The sequence below is a fragment of the Aquarana catesbeiana genome, linkage group LG01, assembly GCF_042186555.1.
Source record: "Aquarana catesbeiana isolate 2022-GZ linkage group LG01, ASM4218655v1, whole genome shotgun sequence".
NCBI classification, from domain to species: domain Eukaryota; kingdom Metazoa; phylum Chordata; class Amphibia; order Anura; family Ranidae; genus Aquarana; species Aquarana catesbeiana.
Window position 1 is genome coordinate 239829416 of NC_133324.1, and position 20562 is coordinate 239849977.

At 45.1% G+C, this 20562-nt stretch overlaps 1 protein-coding gene across 1 annotated transcript in view; it reads right to left on the reverse strand.

Moving 5' to 3' along the window:
- Positions 1-20562, reverse strand: part of RAD9B (RAD9 checkpoint clamp component B) — a 96359-nt gene that overhangs the window by 15763 nt on the left and 60034 nt on the right. Inside the window, exon 8 of the mRNA XM_073626373.1 lies at positions 14311-14488. Within this exon, the coding sequence (XP_073482474.1) occupies positions 14311-14488 (178 nt within the window). The remainder of the gene's footprint in view (positions 1-14310; positions 14489-20562) is intronic.

Sequence of the window (20562 nt, forward strand, 5' to 3'; positions counted from 1 at the left end):
GCGGCTCCCCCCCTCCTGAACCGTACCAGGCCACATGCCCTCAACATTGGGAGGGTGCTTTGGGGTAGCCCCCCAAAACACCTTGTCCCCATGTTGATGAGGACAAGGGCCTCATCCCCACAACCCTGGCCGGTGGTTGTGGGGGTCTGCGGGCGGGGGGCTTATCGGAATCTGGAAGCCCCCTTTAACAAGGGGAACCCCAGATCCCGGCCCCCCCCCTGTGTGAAATGGTAAGGGGGTACTTACCCCTACCATTTCACTAAAAAACTGTCAAAAATGTTAAAAATTACAAGAGACAGTTTTTGACAATTCCTTTATTTAAATGCTTCTTCTTTCTTCTATCTTCCTTCATCTTCTTCTTCTTCTGGTTCTTCCTCCGGCGTTCTCGTCCAGCATCTCCTCCGCGGCGTCTTCTATCTTCTTCCCCTCCGGCCGTTCCGCACCCATGGCATGGGGGGAGGCTCCCGCTCTTCTCTTCATCTTCATCTCCTCTTCCTTCTTCTCTTCTTCTCTTCTTCATTTTCTTCTCCGGGCCACTCCGCACCCATGCTGGCATGGAGGGAGGCTCCCGCTCTGTGACGGCGTCTCCTCGTCTTACGGTTCTTAAATAACGGGGGTGGGGCCACCCGGTGACCCCGCCCCCCTCTGACGCACGGGACATGGCGGGACTTCCCTGTGGCATTCCCCGTGATGTCACAGGGAAGTCCCGTCAAGTCACCGTGTGTCAGAGGGGGCGGGAACACCGGGGGGCCCCGCCCCCCGTTATTTAAGAACCGTCAGACGAGGAGACACACAGCGGGAGCCTCCCTCCATGCCAGCATGGATGCGGAGCGGCCCGGAGAAGAAGAAGAAGAAGAAGAAGAAGAAGAGAAGAAAAGAAGAAGAAGAGAAGAGGATGAAGAAGGAAGAGGAGATGAAGATGAAGAGAAGAGCGGGAGCCTCCCCCCATGCCATGGGTGCGGAGCGGCCCGAGGAGAAGAAGATAGAAGACGCCGCGGAGGAGATGCTGGACGAGAACGCCGGAGGAAGAACCAGAAGAGCCAGAAGAACCAGAAGAAGAAGATGAAGGAAGATAGAAGAAAGAAGCATTTAAATAAAGGAATTGTCAAAAACTGTCTCTTGTCATTTTTAACATTTTTGACAGTTTTTTTAGTACCCCCTTACCATTTCACACAGGGGGGGCCGGGATCTGGGGGTCCCCTTGTTAAAGGGGGCTTCCAGATTCCGATAAGCCCCCCGCCCGCAGACCCCCACAACCACCTGCCAGGGTTGTGGGGATGAGGCCCTTGTCCTCATCAACATGGGGACAAGGTGTTTTGGGGAGCTACCCCAAAGCACCCTCCCAATGTTGAGGGCATGTGGCCTGGTACGGTTCAGGAGGGGGGGGCCGCACTCTCGTCCCCCCTCTTTTCCTGTGGCCTGCCAGGTTGCGTGCTCGGATAAGGGTCTGGTATGGATTTTTGGGGGGACCCCACGCCGTTTTTTTTTTTTAGCGCGGGGTTCCCCTTAAAATCCATACCAGACCTGAAGGGTCTGGTATGGAATTTAGGGGGAACCCCACGTCGTTTTTTTTTTTCTAATTTTGGCCGGGGTTCCCCTTAATATCCATACCAGACCTGAAGGGCCTGGTATGGAATTTAGGGGGACTCCCACGTCGTTGTTTTCTTTAAATTTTGGTTCGGGGTTCCCCTGTGGGGAATTCCCATGCCGTTTTTATCAATGAACTTCTATGTGTATTGTCGGCAATGCAATAGTCGCGAGTAGTTTTAAATGGGTTTTTTCCTTCGAAATGTCATTTTGCTGTCAGACTGTTCTAAACACGGGAAACATGCGCCCCTTTACAGGCATACTATAGACACCCCCCAGCTACGAAATTTAAAGGGATATTACACTTTTATTGTTTGACTTTAAGCATTATTAAAATCACTGCTCCTGAAAAAACGGCCATTTTTAAAACTTTTTTTTGCATTGATCCATGTCCCCTGGGACAGGACCCAGGTCCCCAAACACTTTTTATGACAATAACTTGCATATAAGCCTTTAAAATTAGCACTTTTGATTATTCATGTTCGTGTCCCATAGACTTTAACGGTGTTCGCGTGTTCGAACGAACTTTTTTCCTGTTCGCATGTTCTGGTGCGAACCGAACAGGGGGGTGTTCGGCTCATCCCTAGTAGTCAGTTTGTCTCCCGGTTCTGGTAGACTAGGCCACCAGAATTGTTGGGAAATGACCCAAACGAGTTGATTCTTCCCAGGGTAGCCAGCAGCCTTGGGAGAATGGTAAGTCTGGAGCATGGCAGTACAGGGACAAAGCAGCGGTCACAAGGTTTCTCAGGAGGAGCATGGACCTGAGCAGCAAGAATTTTGTCACCCAAAGGAGAAGACTGGTGCGAACCGTAGCCAGAATACGATCAGGAGGAATCACAGGGACCGGAACCGACTCCAACTTGGAAGTGGAGGAAAATTGTCGTGACAAGGCGTCAGCCCTTACATTCTTAGTACCGAGTAAGAATGAGACAATGTAAATAAAACTCGACAAGAAAAGAGCCCATCGCGCTCTTCTGGGAGAGAGGCGCTTAGCCTCAGACAAGAATGTGAGATTCTTATGGTCAGTAAGAATGAGAACTGGCACAGTGGTACCTTCAAGGAGATGTCTCCATTCTTTCAGGGCTAAAATGATCGCCAACAGCTCTCTGTCACCAATCTCGTAATTGCACTCTGCAGGTGACAATTTCTTGAAAAAGTAGCCACACAGATGCATAGCGCTCTCAGAGTTAGGGCGTTGAGACAGAAGGGCGCCAACTCCAGTCTCAGAAGCATCAACTTCTAGGATAAAAGGCAACATAGGATCAGGATGTGCCAACACAGGAGCAGAAACAAAGGCAGCCTTGAGACTCTCAAAGGCCTTAATGGACTCTGGAGACCAACTCTGTGGGTTACCGTCCTTTCTGGTCATATCAGTCAGGGGCTTGACCAGAGACGAGAAGTTACGAATAAACTTCCGATAATAGTTGGCAAAGCCCAGGAAACGCTGCAGAGGATGTAAACCCACGGGTCGGGGCCACTGTAGGACTGCCGAAAGTTTCTCTGGGTCCATCGAAAAACCAGCAGTGGAAATTAACCTGTTCACGATGGAACTCGCGCTTCTCCAGTTTACAATAGAGATTAATTTCTGAAGTACACGACAGACACCTGTGTGGTGGCTCTCCTGGGACTTGGAAAATATGAGGATATCATCGAGATAAACCACCACACATAACTGCAACAAATCTCAGAGGACATCGTTAATAAATTCCTGGAAAACTGCCGGGGCGTTACAAAGGCCAAAAGGCATTACGAGGTACTCATAATGGCCTGTTCTGGTATTAAACGCAGTTTTCCACTCGTCACCCTCCTTAATCCGCACGAGAATGTATGCCCCTCTCAAATCAAGCTTTGTGAAAACCGTTGCTCCCTTGAGGAGGTCAAATAACTCTGTAATCAACAGAATTGGGTAGGCATTCTTAATCGTGAAATGATTGAGACCCCTATAATCAATACAAGGTCTCAGTTCACTGCTCTTCTTCTTTACAAAGAAGAAACCAGCACCAGCAGGAGACGAGGATTTGCGGATGAAACCTCGAGAAAGTGCGTCTGCAACATACTCCTTCACGGCCTTATCCTCCAAAACCGACAAAGGGTAAATCCGGCCACGAGGGGGTATGGCACCAGGTTGAAGGTCAATTGTGCAGTCATAAGGCCAGTGTGGAGGCAAACTACCGGCTTGACCTTTGTCAAAGACATCGCTAAAATCACAGTACTCCTCCAGCAGGGAGGAGAGTGAAGAGGTGCACAGGACCTTGGCTACCTTCTGGAAGCATGTCTCACTGCATTGTGGTGACCAGGAGAGAACCTCAGCACGGAGCCAATCAAAAGAGGGGTTGTGCCTCTGTAACCAAGGATAACCAATAACCAGCGGAAACCTAGGTGAGGAAATAACTTGGAATTGGATTATCTCATGGTGAAGAGCCCCTACGGCAGGCTGTAGAGGTCTCCCGTCAAGAGCCTCAATGGCAAGTGGAGTGTCACGCAGCTCTAGCGGAATCGAGTGCTTTGATACAAAGGCAGCATTAATGAACAGGCCTGCAGCCCCAAAGTCGATTAGAGCCTGTATCTCGATGGACAACTCAGCCCAAAAAAGGGTGACTGAAACCAGGGGCTTATCCTTCTGGATAACTGGGGACGAAACAACGCCACCTAAGGTCTGTCCATGACAGGACCTCAAGGTTCGGGCGTTCCCTGGACGGGTAGGACAAGACTTCAAAAAGTGACCTGCCTGGCCACAATAAAGGCACAATCTCTCCCTCCTCCTTAAGGCTCTCTCATCCGCAGAGAGATGCGTGAAGCCCAAGTTCATGGGTTCATCTTCACTAACTGACTCTGTACCAGGAGGCATGGGAGGTGAGGGAGGCATGGGTGGGACTGCAAAGCTCGGAGGGAAACGTACAGCAGGCTTCCGCAAGCGCTCCTTAAAAGAGAGTCTCTCTCTGAGTCTGGAGTCAATGAGGATGGAAAACGTGATCAACCTCTCCAGCTCAGTGGGTATATCTCGGGCTGCTATCTCATCCTTGATGGAATCCGAGAGACCATGAGAAAAAGTAGCCACGAGGGCCTCATTGTTCCAAGCAACCTCTGCTGCCAGAGTACGGAATTCAATGGCGTAGTCGGCAACAGTTCTCGTACTCTGATGGACATGAGGCACTTGGCAGCAGAAGCGGAGTGTGCGGGAACGTCAAATAGCCTTTTAAAGAAGGCCACAAAGTCAGGGTAACTCAAGACAACAGGTTTCTGCATCTCCCATAGAGGGTTTGCCCAGGCCAAGGCTCTCTCAGAAAGCATAGATATCACAAAACCTACTTTGCTTCTGTTCGCGGGAAATGCCCGGGGCAGCATCTCAAAGTAAATCTCAACTCTCAAATCTCAAAGCCTCTGCATTGAACTGGATCGCCTCCAAATCACCGGGGAAGCGGAGCGGAACCAGACATACCTCTTATAGAGGTAATACTCAAGGCGGGTGCCTGCACAGAGACTGGCGCAGAAGCAGGGACGGCCTGCAACTCAGGTTGTACCGGAGCAGCCACAGTGGGAGACTCCAGGTGAGCCGTGCGACTCAGGAGCGGTGATCTTGTTCATCCAATCTGGAAAAAATATTACCAACAAGTGGATTGACTGTATCTTCTGAATTCATGTATTCATGTCCTTCGCCTACTGTCAGGGACCATGAATCAGACCGAGACAGAAGTATAGTTAAATCACACTTGTATAATAATAATAATAATAAGGTAAACAGAGTAAGCGTAGTCAAAACAAGCCAGAGTTCAGTAACCGGATCGGGTAGTCAGCCAAGCAAATGTCAGAGAGCCAGAGATAAACGTAGTAGTACAGCAAGCAGGATCAGGAGACAGAAGGAACATCAGCCGAGCAAGTTTTTAACAGGAACGCAGGAGAAAGTCTCTATGATGTTGATAAAGGCAAAAGCAGAGATCAAGTGAGCTGGACGACTTTAAGTAGGCAGGACTGATGAGCAGAATCAACAACAGCTGGGTAACTGTGGAGAGAGATGGGAGCTGGCAATTAGCTGACAGCTGAGTGGCCAGCTCAGAGAAGGAAAGGCTGAGCCCAGCCCTGACACTGGTTCTCAAAAATGTCCCTTTGTATTCCACTTAAGAAGTTGCCCACTTCTAAGGAACTGGCTTCCATTTTTGCTCGGGAGATCTTTCGATTACATGGGCTACCCAAGGTGATTGCCTAGGACAGGGGTAGTCAGTTTGCGTCTCGGTTCTGGCGAGCCTTTTGTGCACAGTTGGGAATTCAGCTTGCTTTCTCCTTTGCGTATCATCCGCAATCTAATGGGGCCGCAAAACGAGCCAATCAGTCCTAGGAGCAATTCCTACGTTGCTATATTTCTGACCATCATAACAACTGGTCAGACCTCTTACCGTGGGCGGAGTTTGCTTACAATACTGCCTTGAATTCTGCCGCAGACGCCTGTCTGCGCCTTCCTACCAGGTTGGGGACAGGGTCTGGCTGTCATCTCGCAACCTCCGACTTCATGTTCCCTCTTTGAAGTTTGCACCTCGGTTTATTGGGCCTTTCCATATTCTTTGCAGGATTAACCCAGTGGCTTACGCATTAGACCTTCCTTCTAATATGCGTATCTCAAATGTATTTCATGTCTCCTTATTAAAACCTTTGGCCTGCAACCGCTTTACCACCTCGGTGCCTCGTCCTTACCCTGTACAGGTTGAGAACCATGAGGAGTACGAAGTACAGTCCATTGTTGACTCCCGTAGGTTCCATGGGCGCATACAGTACAGTCTCTTGGGTCTCATCCTCGAACGTACATGCCCCTGTCCTCCTCCGTGATTTTCATAGACGTTTTCCCTTCAAGCCTGGTGGTCCTCCGAGGGGGAGGGGTCATTGGGGAGGGGGTACTGTCAGGGCTGGGCTCAGCCCTTCCTTCTCTAAGCTAGCTGCTCAGCTGTCAGCTAATTGCCAGCTCCTATCTCTCCACAGTGACTCACCTGTTGATGATATCCTGCTCGTCAGTCCTGCCTACTTAAGCCGTCCAGCCCAGGTGATCTGTGCCTTCGCCTTGGTCACATCTCTAGAGACGCTCTCCTGTTTTCCTGTTAAAGACTTGGTTGGATGACATTCCTTCTGGCTCTAGATCCTGCTTGCTGTTCTACTACGCTCAACTCTGGCTCCCTGACGTCCTGGCTTGTCTGACTATCCGTTCCGGTTCCTGAACTCTGGCTATGTTTTGACTACATTTACCCTGTTTACCTTTTTTTTATTATTATTAACAAGTGTGATTTAACTGTACTTCTGTCTCAGTCTGATTCATGGTTTCTGACAATCATTTTTAGAAGAGGCTTCCTTCTGGGACAACAGCCACGTAGACCAATTTGATGCAGTATGCGGCGTATGGTCTGAGCACTGACAGGCTGACTCCCCACCACTTCAACCTCTGCAGCAATGCTGGCAACACTCATACTTCTATTTCCAAAAGACAACCTCTGGATATGAAGCTGAGCATGTGCACTCAACTTCTTTGATCGACCATGGTGAGGCCTGTTCTGAGTGAACCTGTCCAGTTAAACTGCTGTATGGTCTTGGCCACCGTGCTGCAGCTCAGTTTCTGGGTCTTGGCAACCTTCTTATAGCCTAGGCCATCTTTATGTAGAGCAACAATTGTTTTTTTTCTGCTCCCCATCGCTGGGTCTTGGCAACCTTCTTATAGCCTAGGCCATCTTTAAGTAGAGCAAAAATTATTTTTTTCTGCTCCCCATCACTGGGCACAATTCACTAAAGGTTATCGCATGCGTTATGACAGTCACATGACCAGTTAATGCATGCGATAATGAAAATGTAAATTCACCTTTGCTTGTATGCAGTATTTAGTGCAAACACCAAAAACGCTTGTTAAATACCGCACAAAAAGGCATTAAAGTCAATTCACAAAAGGAAATAAATAAATGTATGCGGTTATTAAGTACTGGTAAAAGCTTGCAAAAACTATGTGGTAACCATGCAATGGTCAGACCCACTAGTGATTGGTTTAAAAAATAGGCAGGAAAGTGCAAGCTGGAGCAGGTGTCCGCTAGATTTTAGTGTGAAGTTGTGTCTGGAGGCTGGCAGATGGCATATCAAATAGGATGGAGCCCTTTGAATCTCGTTTTCTGAAGTGTAAAGTAATGCAGAAGAGGAGAAGATCTCAAGTGGTAATTTTAAAGGAAAGAACCTTTAAGGAGCACACACCGCTGGATCAATTTCTGATGCTGATACCCTGCAGAAGTTCAGGTTATCTAAGTCATTTATCATGAGGCTCTATACTCAACTCATAGGGTACCTTGAGCCCTCAACACAGAGAAGCCATGCCATACTAGCCATGACTAAGTTGCTGGTTGCCTTATACTTTTTTGGAAAAGCATCATACCACATGGTAGCTGGAGAGAGTGGGAATTTCCCAGGCCTCATTTTCCCATCTCCTCACCCAAGTCCTACATGGTTTCCGTGCAATAGCAGTCAGGAGTGGGATTAAAGCAAAACTTTTTTTTTTTATAATATTGCCTGAATATTATCAGCTTCATCCGCTTCTGCTGTCTACGCCTACAGGTTATGATGTTCGCACACAAGATGTGAAGTTCATGCTGGTGATAACTTACTGCATGGTAAGTTTCATGCGGTATTTGAGGCATACTTTGGAAAAATAACACATGTGAGTCTTTAAGGGGAGTTTCTTCCTGAAATACAGTTTTTTTTTATCCGGAACATTGTGTGTTATTTTATATACAGTAGATATAAAAAGTCTACACACCCCTGTTAAAATGTCAGGTTTCTGTGATGTAAAAAAAATGAGACAAAGATAAATAATTTCAGAATTTTTTTCCACCTTTTTTAATGTGGCCAATAAACTGTACAACTCAGTTGAATAACAAACTGAAATCTTTTAGGTGGAGGGAAGTAAAAATAAAAAACTAAAATAATATGGTTGCATAAGTGTGCACACCCTTACACTAATACTTTATTAAAGCACCTTTTGATTTTATTACAGCACTCAGTCTTTTTTGGGTATAAGTCTATCAGCATGGCACATCTTGACTTGGCAATATTTGCCCACTCTTCTTTGCAAAAACACTCCAAATCTGTTAGATTGCGAGGGCATCTCCTGTGCACAGCCCTCTTTAGATCACCCCACAGATTTTCAATCAAATTCAGGTCTGGGCTCTGGCTGGGCCATTCCAAAACTTTAATCTTCTTCTGGTGAAGCCATGCCTTTGTTGATTTGGATGTATGTTTTGGGTCGTTCTAATGCTGAAAGGTGAAGTTCCCTTTCATGTTCAGCTTTCTAGCAGAAGCCTGAAGGTTTTGTGACAATATTGACTGTTATTTGGAACTGGTCATAATTCCCTCTACCTTGACAAGCTGAAGAAAAACAGCCCCAAAGCATGATGCTGCCACCACCATGCTTCACTGTGGCTATGGTGTTCTTTTGGTGATGTGCAGTGTTGTTTTTGCACTTAACATTTCTTTTGGAATTAAGTTCAACCTTGGTTTCATCAGACCATAACACATTTTCCCACATGCTTTTTAGGAGACTTCAGATGTGTTTTTGCAATATTTAGCCGGGCTCGGATGTTTTTCTTCGTAAGAAAAGTCTTCTGTCTTGCCACTCTACCCCATAGCCCAGACATATGAAGAATATGGGAGATTGTTGTCACATGTACCAGACAGCCAATACTTGCCAGATATTCCTGCAGCTCCTTTAATGTTGCTGTAGGCCCCTTGGCAGCCTACCTGACCAGTTTTCTTCTCGTCTTCATCAATTTTGTAGGGACGTCCAGTTCTTTGTAATGCTACTGTTGTGCCATATTTTCTCCACTTGATGATGACTGCCTTCACTGTGTTCCATGGTGTATCTAATGCCTTGGAAATTCTTTTGTACCCTTCTCCTGACTGATACCTTTTAACAATGAGATCCCTCTGATGCTTTGGAAGCTCTCTGCGGACCATGGCTTTTGCTGTAGGATGCAACTAAGAAAAAGTCAGGAAAGACCTACTAGAACAGCTGAACTTTATTTGGGGTTAATCAGAGGCACTCTAAATGATGGCAGGGGTGTACTGACTCCTATTTAACATCAGCTTGAATGGGATTGCTTAATTCTGAACTCAGCTACAACCCCAGTTTTAAGAGGGTGTGCACACTTATGCAACCACATTATTTTAGTTTTTTATTTTTACTTCCCCTCTCTAAAAGATTTCAGTTTGTTTTACAGTTTATAGGACTCATTAAAGGTGGAAAAAATTCAGAAATGATTTATCTTTGTCTCATTTGTTTACATCACAGAAACCTGACATTTTAGCAGGGGTGTGTAGAATTTTTATATCCATTGTACATATTCAGATGTGATAACATATCGCTTAGTGAATTGTGCCCAATGTGCTTAAACATTTGGTTGCGCCTTCTAGAAAGACAATTGGTGCAGGTGTGGTCCAACAATGCCATGGCGGTTCCATATACAGTATCTCACAAAAGTGAGTACACCCCTCTTGTAAATATTTTATTCTACCTTTTCATGTGACAACACTGAAGAAATGACACTTTGCTACATTGTAAAATAGTGAGTGTACAGCTTGCATAACAGTGTAAATTTGCTGTCCCCTCAAAATAACTCAGCACACAGCCATTAATGTCTAAACCACTGACAACAAAAGTGAGTACACCCCTAAGTGAAAATGTCCAAATTGGGCACAAAGTGTCAATATTTTGTGTGGCCACAATTATTTTCCAACACTGCCTTAACCCTCTTGGGCATGGAGTTCACCAGAGCTTCACAGGTTGCCACTGGAGTTCTCTTCCACTCCTCCATGATGACATCACGGAGCTGGTGGATGTTAGAGACCTTGCACTTCTCCACCTTCCTTTTGAGGACGCCCCACAAATGCTCAATAGGGTTTAGGTCTGGAGACATGCTTGACCAGTCCATCACCTTTACCCTCAGCTTCTTTAGCAAAGCAGTGGTGGTCTTAGAGGTGTGTTTGGGGTCGTTATCATGTTGGAATACTGCCCTGCATCCCAGTCTCTGAAGGAAGGGGATCATGCTCTGCTTCAGCATGTCACAGTACATGTTGGCATTCATGGTTCCCTCAATGAACTGTAGCTCCCCAGTGCCGGCAGCACTCATGCAGCCCCAGACCATGACACTCCCACCACCATGCTTGACTGTAGGCAAGACACACTTGTCTTTGTACTCCTCACCTGGTTGCCGCCACACACGCTTGACACCATCTGAACCAAATAAGTTTATCTTGGTCTCATCAGACCACAGGACATGGTTACAGTAATCCATGTCCTTAGTCTGCTTGCCTTCAGAAAACTGTTTGTGAGCTTTCTTGCGCATCATCTTAGGAAGAGGCTTCCTTCTGGGACGACAGCCATGCAGACCAATTTGATGCAGTGTGCGGCGAATGGTCTGAGCACTGACAGGCTGACCCCTCACCCCTTCAACCTCTGCAGCAATGCTGGCAGAACTTATACGTCTATTTCTGAAAGACAACCTCCAGATATGATGTTGAGCATGTGCACTCAACTTCTTTGGTCGACCATGACGAGGCTTGTTCTGAGTGGAACCTGTCCTGTTAAACTGCTGTATGGTCTTGGCCACCATTCTGCAGCTCAGTTTCAGGGTCTTGGCAATCTTCTTATAGCCTAGGCCATCTTTAAGTAGAGCAACAATTCTTTTTTTCAGATCCTCGGAGAGTTCTTTGCCATGAGGTCCCATGTTGAACTTCCAGTGACCAGTATGAGAGAATGAGAGCGGTAACACCAAATTTAACACGCCTACTCCCCATTCACACCTGAGACCTTGTAACACTAACGAATCACATGACACCGGGGAAGGAAAATGGCTAATTGGTCCCAATTTGGACATTTTCACTTAGGGGTGTAGTCACTTTTGTTGCCAGCGGTTTAGACATTAATGGCTGTGTGTTGAGTTATTTTGAGGGGACAGCAAATTGACACTGTTATACAAACTGTACACTCACTACTTTACATTGTAGCAAAGTGTCATTTCTTCAGTGTTGTCACATGAAAAGGTAGAATAAAATATTTACAAAAATGTGAGGGGTGTACTCACTTTTGTGATATACTGTATAAACCATCAGGGAGAAACAAAGAGCTTCACAGCAGCACTGTAGGTGCAGTCCATTCTGAGTTGGGCAAAGAGTTACAAGCTGGCCTTGTCCACAGTACATGTACCTCGGGTAGAAAACTGGCAAGTGGATGATCTGTCAAAAGGATCCAGATTGGAAAGAGTGGGACTGTTCACCAACAAAGTCTTCCAACAAATCTTATCATGGGGAACTCCAGATGTAAACTTTCTGGTGCTATGGCCTAATCAAAAGGTGGACAGATGTTTAGCCAGAGTAAGCAACCTTTGGGCAGGCAAGGGGGATGCATTGGTGGTGCTGTTGGTTCACTACACTTTGTTATCTTGCCCTTGGATAAAGCTTTTGCCACAGGTATTGCGCCAGATGAAGGTTGGGTAGTATTTCAGTGATTCTGGTGCTTACAGATTGGCCCCAAGGGTCATGGTATGTGGATCTCATTTGGCTGGTACTTGGCATGTCTACCGATTACCTGAGACTCTCCTTTTTTCTATATGTTGGGATTGCCTTTTTACTTTAATACAGACATTGTGTTCCATTTGCTTTGTTCCAAACCAGTCCACCCTAAGAAAATGTATTTGCATTCCTTTGATGTAGTCAGGGCAGTTCTGCTATATTTGAATGCCATGTCTGGGCTTCGCAGGTCAGATTCTATGTTTGTGGTTGTAGAGGGCCCACATAAGGGCCCTGCAGCATGAACTCTTACTAATTCATGCAAGATCCGGAAATCTGTTTCATGAGCCTATGCTATCAAACTTTGAGAGTCACCTTTTCTGGTTACAGTGTATTCTACGAGAACAGTAACTTCTTTCTGGGCTTTCCACCACCAAGGTTTAGTTTCCCAGATTTGTAATGCAGTTGTCTTTTCATACTGTAAGCTAACCAAGTTTAGGTGATAAGGTTTTGCAGACAACAGTCTGGCCTGTATCATTGCCTTTGGAATGGTAAAGCCTAGAAAAAAACGTCCGACATTCGGCCTGTGTGTATGGCAGCCGGTCCGTCAGAAGCCGGCTTCTGTTGGGCAAGCATGCTGGAAAACCAACAGCTGACAGGAGTGTTCTGGTGGGGAGTTCGTCCCCCCTGTCAGAACACAATAGAACAGCAGGGGAGATCGCCATACTAAGATCGGATTGTTAGTACAGCGGCTCTGACCGGAGCTGTCAATTTTTTTTGCAACATCCCCCGTATACTAGGTTTTAATCTTTTTTTTTGTTTGTCTGTCCTGTTGGTGCCACTAGTTTGGCACACCACAGTGGTAATGAAATAAAGTAGTGCTGTATTCTCCAATGAATGAAAGATAAAATTTGATTTTTGTTCACACTGTAAATGCCTTTTCTCTGAAATCATTGAAGGATACAGCACCCACTCATTCTTTTGCTGCTGTCTGTGAGTTTAAAGATTAAGTATCTTGCACTGTTGTGTTATTAACAGTTCGTTTTACAGTGTGGGAGGTTTTGCTTACCTGCAAGGCCTATTCCTGGGATGTCATTTGTTTTTTTTAGCTGAACCTAGCCTCCTATAGGTGGCCTGTACCCCAATGGTATTGATGTAAAGCAGAGCTGTGTCCAATGCATGCAGAGAAAAGGATTGTACAGTAAGTACAAACCAAAAAAATCCTAATAATTTATATGATGGAATGTGTATGTACATGGCTGTACCACCCACCATCTTCTAGGAGCAAAATGCTGTTTGACCCTATACAGCGAGATGTTTTAATAGTCTTATCTGAGTGTGTTTTTGCATGTACATTAAATGAGAATGACAAGATATAGCATCAAATCTTTGTAATTACAGTTATTGGATAATGGTTGTATCTGTTTCTTTAAAGGGAATATATTGTGTTTTCAAAAGATTTTTCATTCTTTACTTATTGTGTTCAGTGCCAAAATACGGTAAATGCAATCTTAAAGTGTTACTAAACTCACAACAGTAAAATCTGTCTGTATATGCAGCATAGCATACTTGTTATTCTCATGTGGAACTTAAGGGGTTAATCCTCTGCATTGTGTAAAAAGGCTGTTTTATCCTGTATGCACAGATCCTTCCCTCCTGCGCTGTCTATCTGGGGAAAGCCAGCTAACACAGGCAGAGTAGCCAACCTGCACATGCACGCTCAGTTGTGTCTTTTATGCTGGAGAGAATAATTACTTGTCAGAGATAGCCAGGTCACATGATATTGGCATCACACATGTGGGCATGTATTCAGGCTGAAGTGGAAATCTCCTCCCACCTGAACTCTCAGCTCTGGAGAAACTGTGCAGTTTATCACTGATCGTGGTATAAGATCAGCCAAAAACGTATATAAAGGCAATATTTTAATGTAAAAAGAAGATTTATAAGCTGTGGGCACTGTGGGCACTGTGGGTGGGGTGGGGGGCAGATGAACTATTTTCAAAATACTGGGTTTAGTAACACTTCAAGTTTTTTATTCTACTTTCTGCCACTGGGTGGAGTACTATGCAAGTTTCATGATCTGTGAAGCCTTCTCTTGTAAGAAAAAAGATTACGAATGTAATTTTCACACTTCCAGCATGGAAAAATATTGTATCAATACCAATAAATAATCAGTAACCCCTTTTTATTTACGCTAAGGAGTACCTTGTGATAAGATGATGTGTGACGTGGCTTCTCTTGAACGTGAAGCCCGCCTGTGTTTAATTTAGAGCTGCAGGTAATAGGTGGCTGCTGGCTCCTAGTATGGCCTGCAGGGACACTTTGTTCATTGTTCTTATCCACAGTAGAGCTTTCTCTACGTTCTTTTAATATTGAAGATGACCTAAATTGAAAAAAGAGAAAAAGCTTTATAAAAAAGAAAAGCAACACTGCATCATTGATATCTATGCTCTTGTCACATGATCGTGGAGTAATCTGGTCAACTTCCAAGATGCTGTTACTGTGTGATATTTGAGGAAGCTGATTCTTCTTCCCATACTTGTGTGATGCTACACAGTGGTACCAAATAACTGAAGGAAAATTGTGTAAGCATAAATGATCAGTAATATTGATCAGATACAGTCATTTTGTGACCTTTGGTCATTGTAGATTCTAGAAATTATAAATAGTTGTACTATAGATAGTGCTTCTGAATTAATTCAAAACCTCTTCAACCTCTACAAAATTTCTCTGTAACATCTTTTATAGACCAATGAGCTAATTACATATTACCACAGTAGAAATACAAAATAGCTGCACTTACTTTAGGGAGTTGACAGGTGATTTCGGACAAGTGTTATAATTTACTTCTGCTAATGTTGCCAGAATAAAATTGGCTTTAAAGACTATGTCATCCAAGCTGAAGACAATTGGTCTGTATATGGAATGGAATAAAAACAGTGACCAATTTACTGACCTATGGAAACTGAAAAAGTAAACCCCTATGCGGTCAAATCACAAAATCTTTACAGCACACATTTTGTTTTACTATGCATTATTTGATCACCTGTGTAAAAAACACATTAATAGGACGTACACACGGTCGGACTTTGTTCGGACATTCCGACCACAAAATCCTAGGATTTTTTCAGACGGATGTTGGCTCAAACTTGTCTTGCATACACATGGTCACACAAAGTTGTCGGAAAATCCGATCGTTCTGAACGCGGTGACGTAAAACACGTACGTCGGGACTATAAACACAGTGGTGTGGTGGTAGCACTCTCACCTAGCAGTAAGAAGGGTCGCTGGTTCGAATCCCAACCACGACACTACCTGCCTGGAGTTTGCATGTTCTCCCTGTGCCTGCGTGGGTTTCCTCCGGGTACTCCGGTTTCCTCCCACACTCCAAAGACATGCTGGTAGGTTAATTGGATCCTGTCTAAAAAATTGTCCCTAGTATGTATGAATGTGAGTTAGGGACCTTAGATTGTAAGCTCCTTGAGGGTAGGGACTGATGTGAATGTACAATGTATATGTAAAAGCGCTGCGTAAATTGACGGCGCTATATAAGTACCTGAAATAAATAAATAAACGGGGCAGTGGCCAATAGCTTTCATCTCTTTATTTATTCTGAGCATGCGTGGCACTTTGTCCGTCGGATTTGTGTACACACGATCGGAATTTCCGACAACGGATTTTGTTGTCGTAAAATTTGATCTCCTGCTCTCCAACTTTGTGTGTCAGAAAATCCGATGGAAAATGTCCGATGGAGCCCACACACGGTCGGAATTTCCAACAACACGCTCCGATCGGACATTTTCCATCGGAAAATCCGACCGTGTGTACGGGGCATTAGGCATTTATATATCGGCTCATTTACAGAAGTCATTACCCCATAGTATCAATGTAAACAGCACATGCAGTACCTCTTAGGCCAGGGGTCTCCAAACTGGGACCCAAGGGCCGGATGCAGCCCTTTGCTAGTCTTCATCTGGCCCTTGGGCCACTGATATGGGGCCCTATTCCTTCCACTGACACCAATAACTGTGCATATTTCCTGCCACTGACACTAATGACGGGGCACTATTCTTCCCAGTAATACCAATGACGGGGCACTATTCCTCCCAGTAATACCAATGACGGGGCACTATTCCTCCCAGTAATACCAACGACGGGGCACTTTTCCTCCAGTAATACCAATGACGGGACACTATTCCTCCCAGTAATACTTGTGATGGGGCACTATTCCTACCAATAATATCAATGACCAGGTACTATTCCTCCCAATAATACCAATGACGGGGCACTATTCCACCCACTAATACCATTGAAGGGGCACTATTCCTCCCAGTAATACCAATGACGGGGCACTATTCCTCCCACTAATATCAATGATGGGAACTATTCCTCCCAGTAATACCAATGACGGAGCACTATTCCTCTTAGTAATACCAATGACAGGGCACTATTCCTCCCACTAATACCAATGATGGGGAACTATTCCTTCCAGTAATACCAATGATGGGGAACTATTCTTTTCAGTAATACCAATGATGGGGCACTATTCCTCTCACTGACCACAGGCGCTATGTAACTGACCACAAACCCTGAGGCAATGTTTATTCTCACTCATGCTGGGCCTGGGACATTTTCTACCCTCACTGGCCACAGTCCAGCCCCCCTAAAGTCTGAAGGACGTTAAACTGGCCCTGTGAAAAGTTTGGAGACCCCTGTCTTAGTCCCATTTACATACACTATTCATTAAAAAATGTTGCTGTACAAATGTCTCAAGCATTTGCACAGCTGTCACAAGTAATCCCTATATTTTGCCTAATGTTTATTCGTCTAGTGGCCATAATGCAATATTTTTCTGAAATACCTAAATCAGGAAAATACTGGATTATGCCCACTAGATGAAGTACTTAAAATATTCATACAGCATTTTTTTAAATAGATTCCCTTGTGTTGTGTTAACACCCGCACCTGTGTCAATGCAGTGTATTATTGTGCACATAGGCCTGCTTAAAACTCAACACACCACAATGTGTAAGATGTGGTATGGGTCCACTACTGTAACTGTGCATTGGGTGTCATTCAAAATTTATGGCACTGCAAAGCACTGTGGCTTATGCAGCAATGTATATTGTGGTAAGGCACAGGAAAATACTAATTTTCTTGCACATTAACTACAATGAGTAGATGTGAATTGGACCTTGTGGTCTTGTTCCAAAATATTGGACACTTTAACACTTGTTACCCTGAATATGTATGCAAAGGTTAATGAACTAATTGAATAATTGGGTCCTGCCCAGTATATAACCACCCTTGATCTCACTAGAGGATATTGGCAGGTCCCCTGACAGATGAAGCAAAAGAAAAGGCAGCCCCCAGAGAATTTATGGCAGTATGTCTGGATGCCCTTTGGGCTGAATGTAGCTCCGCTACATTCCAGCGGATGATGGATGAAATTCTCAGCCCACATCAACACTTTTTAGTGGCCTATCTAGATGATGTGGTTATTTGAAGCACAGACTGGGAAAGTCACCTACCTAAAGTGCAGGCTGTCCTGAATTCCATTGGAAACTTTGGCTTAAAGGATAAGTACACCTTTTTTATGAAAAATAATAAATGCACCTCTTTTTACTAGTAAAAAAATGTGCATTTATTTATTTTTTTTGTTAGGAGCCTGGAAAGCATTGTACAGATTACGGGTGCAATCTGAGACTCCTACAGACTGTGAGTGTAGCTGTCTGCTTGTACCTCAGAATGACTTGAAGATTCAATGAACTACCTAAAGCGCTCATCAACGCCCTGGTAGTTCATTGAGAAGTACAGGCCATCAGCCGCAGTAGTTGAAGTTCTCCCATTCACAGAACTCTGTAAATGAGCACCACGGCTGGGTGGAAGGAGCCCCACAGGGCCATGTTTTTTAAAAGATCCCTAGCCCACTATCACAACAGGGGATCGGGGTGGGGGTGGGGGGCACTATCTGTGATACACCATGGAGCTGGGCCTAATGAAAAGCCAAATCCATAAGGTGGAAGCCATAAGAGACGGGCCTGCTCCTGCCATCAAGAAACAAGTGAGAAACTTGGTTCTCATGATATTGACAGCACGAGTAATATCGTAGGTTCATCCTAGATTTTGCCACAATAGCAGCATCCTTAACTGGTCTCACCAAGGGCAAGAGTTCCTCTGTAGCGATTAAGTGAAATCCAGAGACTGAGAAGCTAAGAAGCTTTACCAAAGTCTGAAGCAGGCTCTGTGTAAGCAGCCAGTGCTGGTAGCCTCAACTTCAGGAAAGAATTTGTGGTCCAGACCAATGCCTTGAGTAGAACACCCGGTGGTCTATTTGAGTTGAAAGCTGACCCCTGTGGAAAGGAAGTATGGTATTGTGGAGAGAGAGTGTTTGGCCATTAAGTGGGCCTTAGAGCAGGGTCAGCAACCCGTCGATCGCGGGCTACCTGTCGACCACCGACAGATGACAGTAGACCATGAAGACGTCCCACCGTTGCCGACCCGGTCCTTACTCCAGAGTGATGCATGTGCACGCTCATCTAATCCCAGGCTGCAGAGGCCCCTTGCATATGTGCGGCTGCAGGGTGGGGAAAGCCTCCAGAATAGCTCACCTGGGTTCGGGCTCTTCTCCGAACAAGCCCGAGTGCTTTGTATCGATATTCCGCGCCCATCACCACCGACCCTCCTCCCAGATACAAGGATACCATGTGGGAAGGTGAGAGAGGATTTCCTGGCAGGGGTTAGCACCACTGCACCTACTCTGCGCCACTCTGCATTAAAAACTTCTGTACACTCCAGCCCTCCTGACACCCCAGTCCTCCTGATCCCCCCAATACCATATCCTCCTGTCTCCCCATTGCCATGCCTTCTTGAGACTCCAACCCTCCTGATCCCCCTGTACTGTGCCCTCCATGCTTCTGGCTTCTGATTTGATTTGTTTTTAATTGGATATGTTTTATAACAGAAAGTAGAAAATATTGTATTTTGCAAAATGTTCTATCTTTTTTAGTTTATAAATAAAAATGAAACAACCCAGTGGTGATCAAATACCACCAAAAGAAAACTCTATTTGTGTGAAAAAAAATTATATAAATTTAATTTGTGTACATTGTTGCATGACCATTTAATCAACCTGATAAAGTAGCACAGTGATGAATAGCAAAAAATGCTCTGGTCCTGAAGGGGTACAACCTTCCAGAGGTCAAGTGGTTAATGGCCCAGCCTAAGGATCACAATTCAAGGGTTACCTGCTGGTTCCTGACCATCCAAAAATTTTTCTTTTAACCGGTTCTCGCCCGCTGTATAGTCAAATGACGGCCAGGCAGGACCGCTCTAGTTCTGTTCATATGACATCCTCCCATTCTTGCCATGCATGCGCGCCCTTGGGGGCACGCGGTGCGGCGATCGGTGGTGAGCTGTGTCCCTAGGACACACACTGCATCACCGATCGGGGTAAAGAGCCAATGACAGTGGCTCTTTACCACGTGATCGGTTGTGTCCACAATGTAAACATACTTGCCGGTTATCGGCATTCCTTTCAGCGTGAGGAGAGGAGAGAGTTGGTAACCAGCTAGGGTGAAAGGGGACATCTGCACTGACAACCAGGGCATTGCTGCTTATGAGTGTCAATCAGTGCCTCCTCATCAGTGCCACCTATCAGTGCCCACAATTGCTGCCTCATCAGTGCCGTCTCATCAGTGCAGCATCAACGCACATCAGTAAAGGAAAACAATTTACAAAAAAAGGAGTGAAAGGAACAATTCAAAATTGTGCAAACCGGTTATCCACAGAAGGGGAATCATTACCCCCATCCTTTCCCGACCATCCAAGGTTCTGGTAGACCACGGAGGAGAGGATGCAGAGGGGGTAGAAAAGAAAAGAATAAGAGAAGCCTGACCACAGGCATTTTAAACCTCACTGATATTACCTTCACTCAGGAGGAACGTCTTATTCTCAATGAGGGTTTAAAATTTGCACCGGCAAAGTTTCTAAAAAAATTTGAAACATTCATAGACCTGGAAAAATTTTCCAGGAAACTGAACATTAAGACATTTTTTGAGGAACACCCCAGTTCCAATCGGGCAGTTGTTCCGCAGACCCATGTTCACACGGAGCTGTGGAACAAGTCTGCTTTCAATCCCAAAAATGCCTCCCATAGGTTCATAGAGGTTTTCAAACATTTAGTACAGGAAAATATTAAGGACATTCCTTTCAATAAAAAAAAGAAAAGTCAAACAAACCAGAGAAGCCATTTCTAAACTGTAACAAAATAGAGACACAGTCATAAGACTATGGGTTGGTTATCCTGAAGAAAGAGGACTATATTGCAGAAATGCAACGATTAGTGCAGGATCCAGCTACCTACATAAGACTCCTGGGTGATCCGACTGGGAAATTTCGAATCGCCTTGTCCAAATTGATTGATAAAGGTTTAATATTGGATATACTTAACAAAAA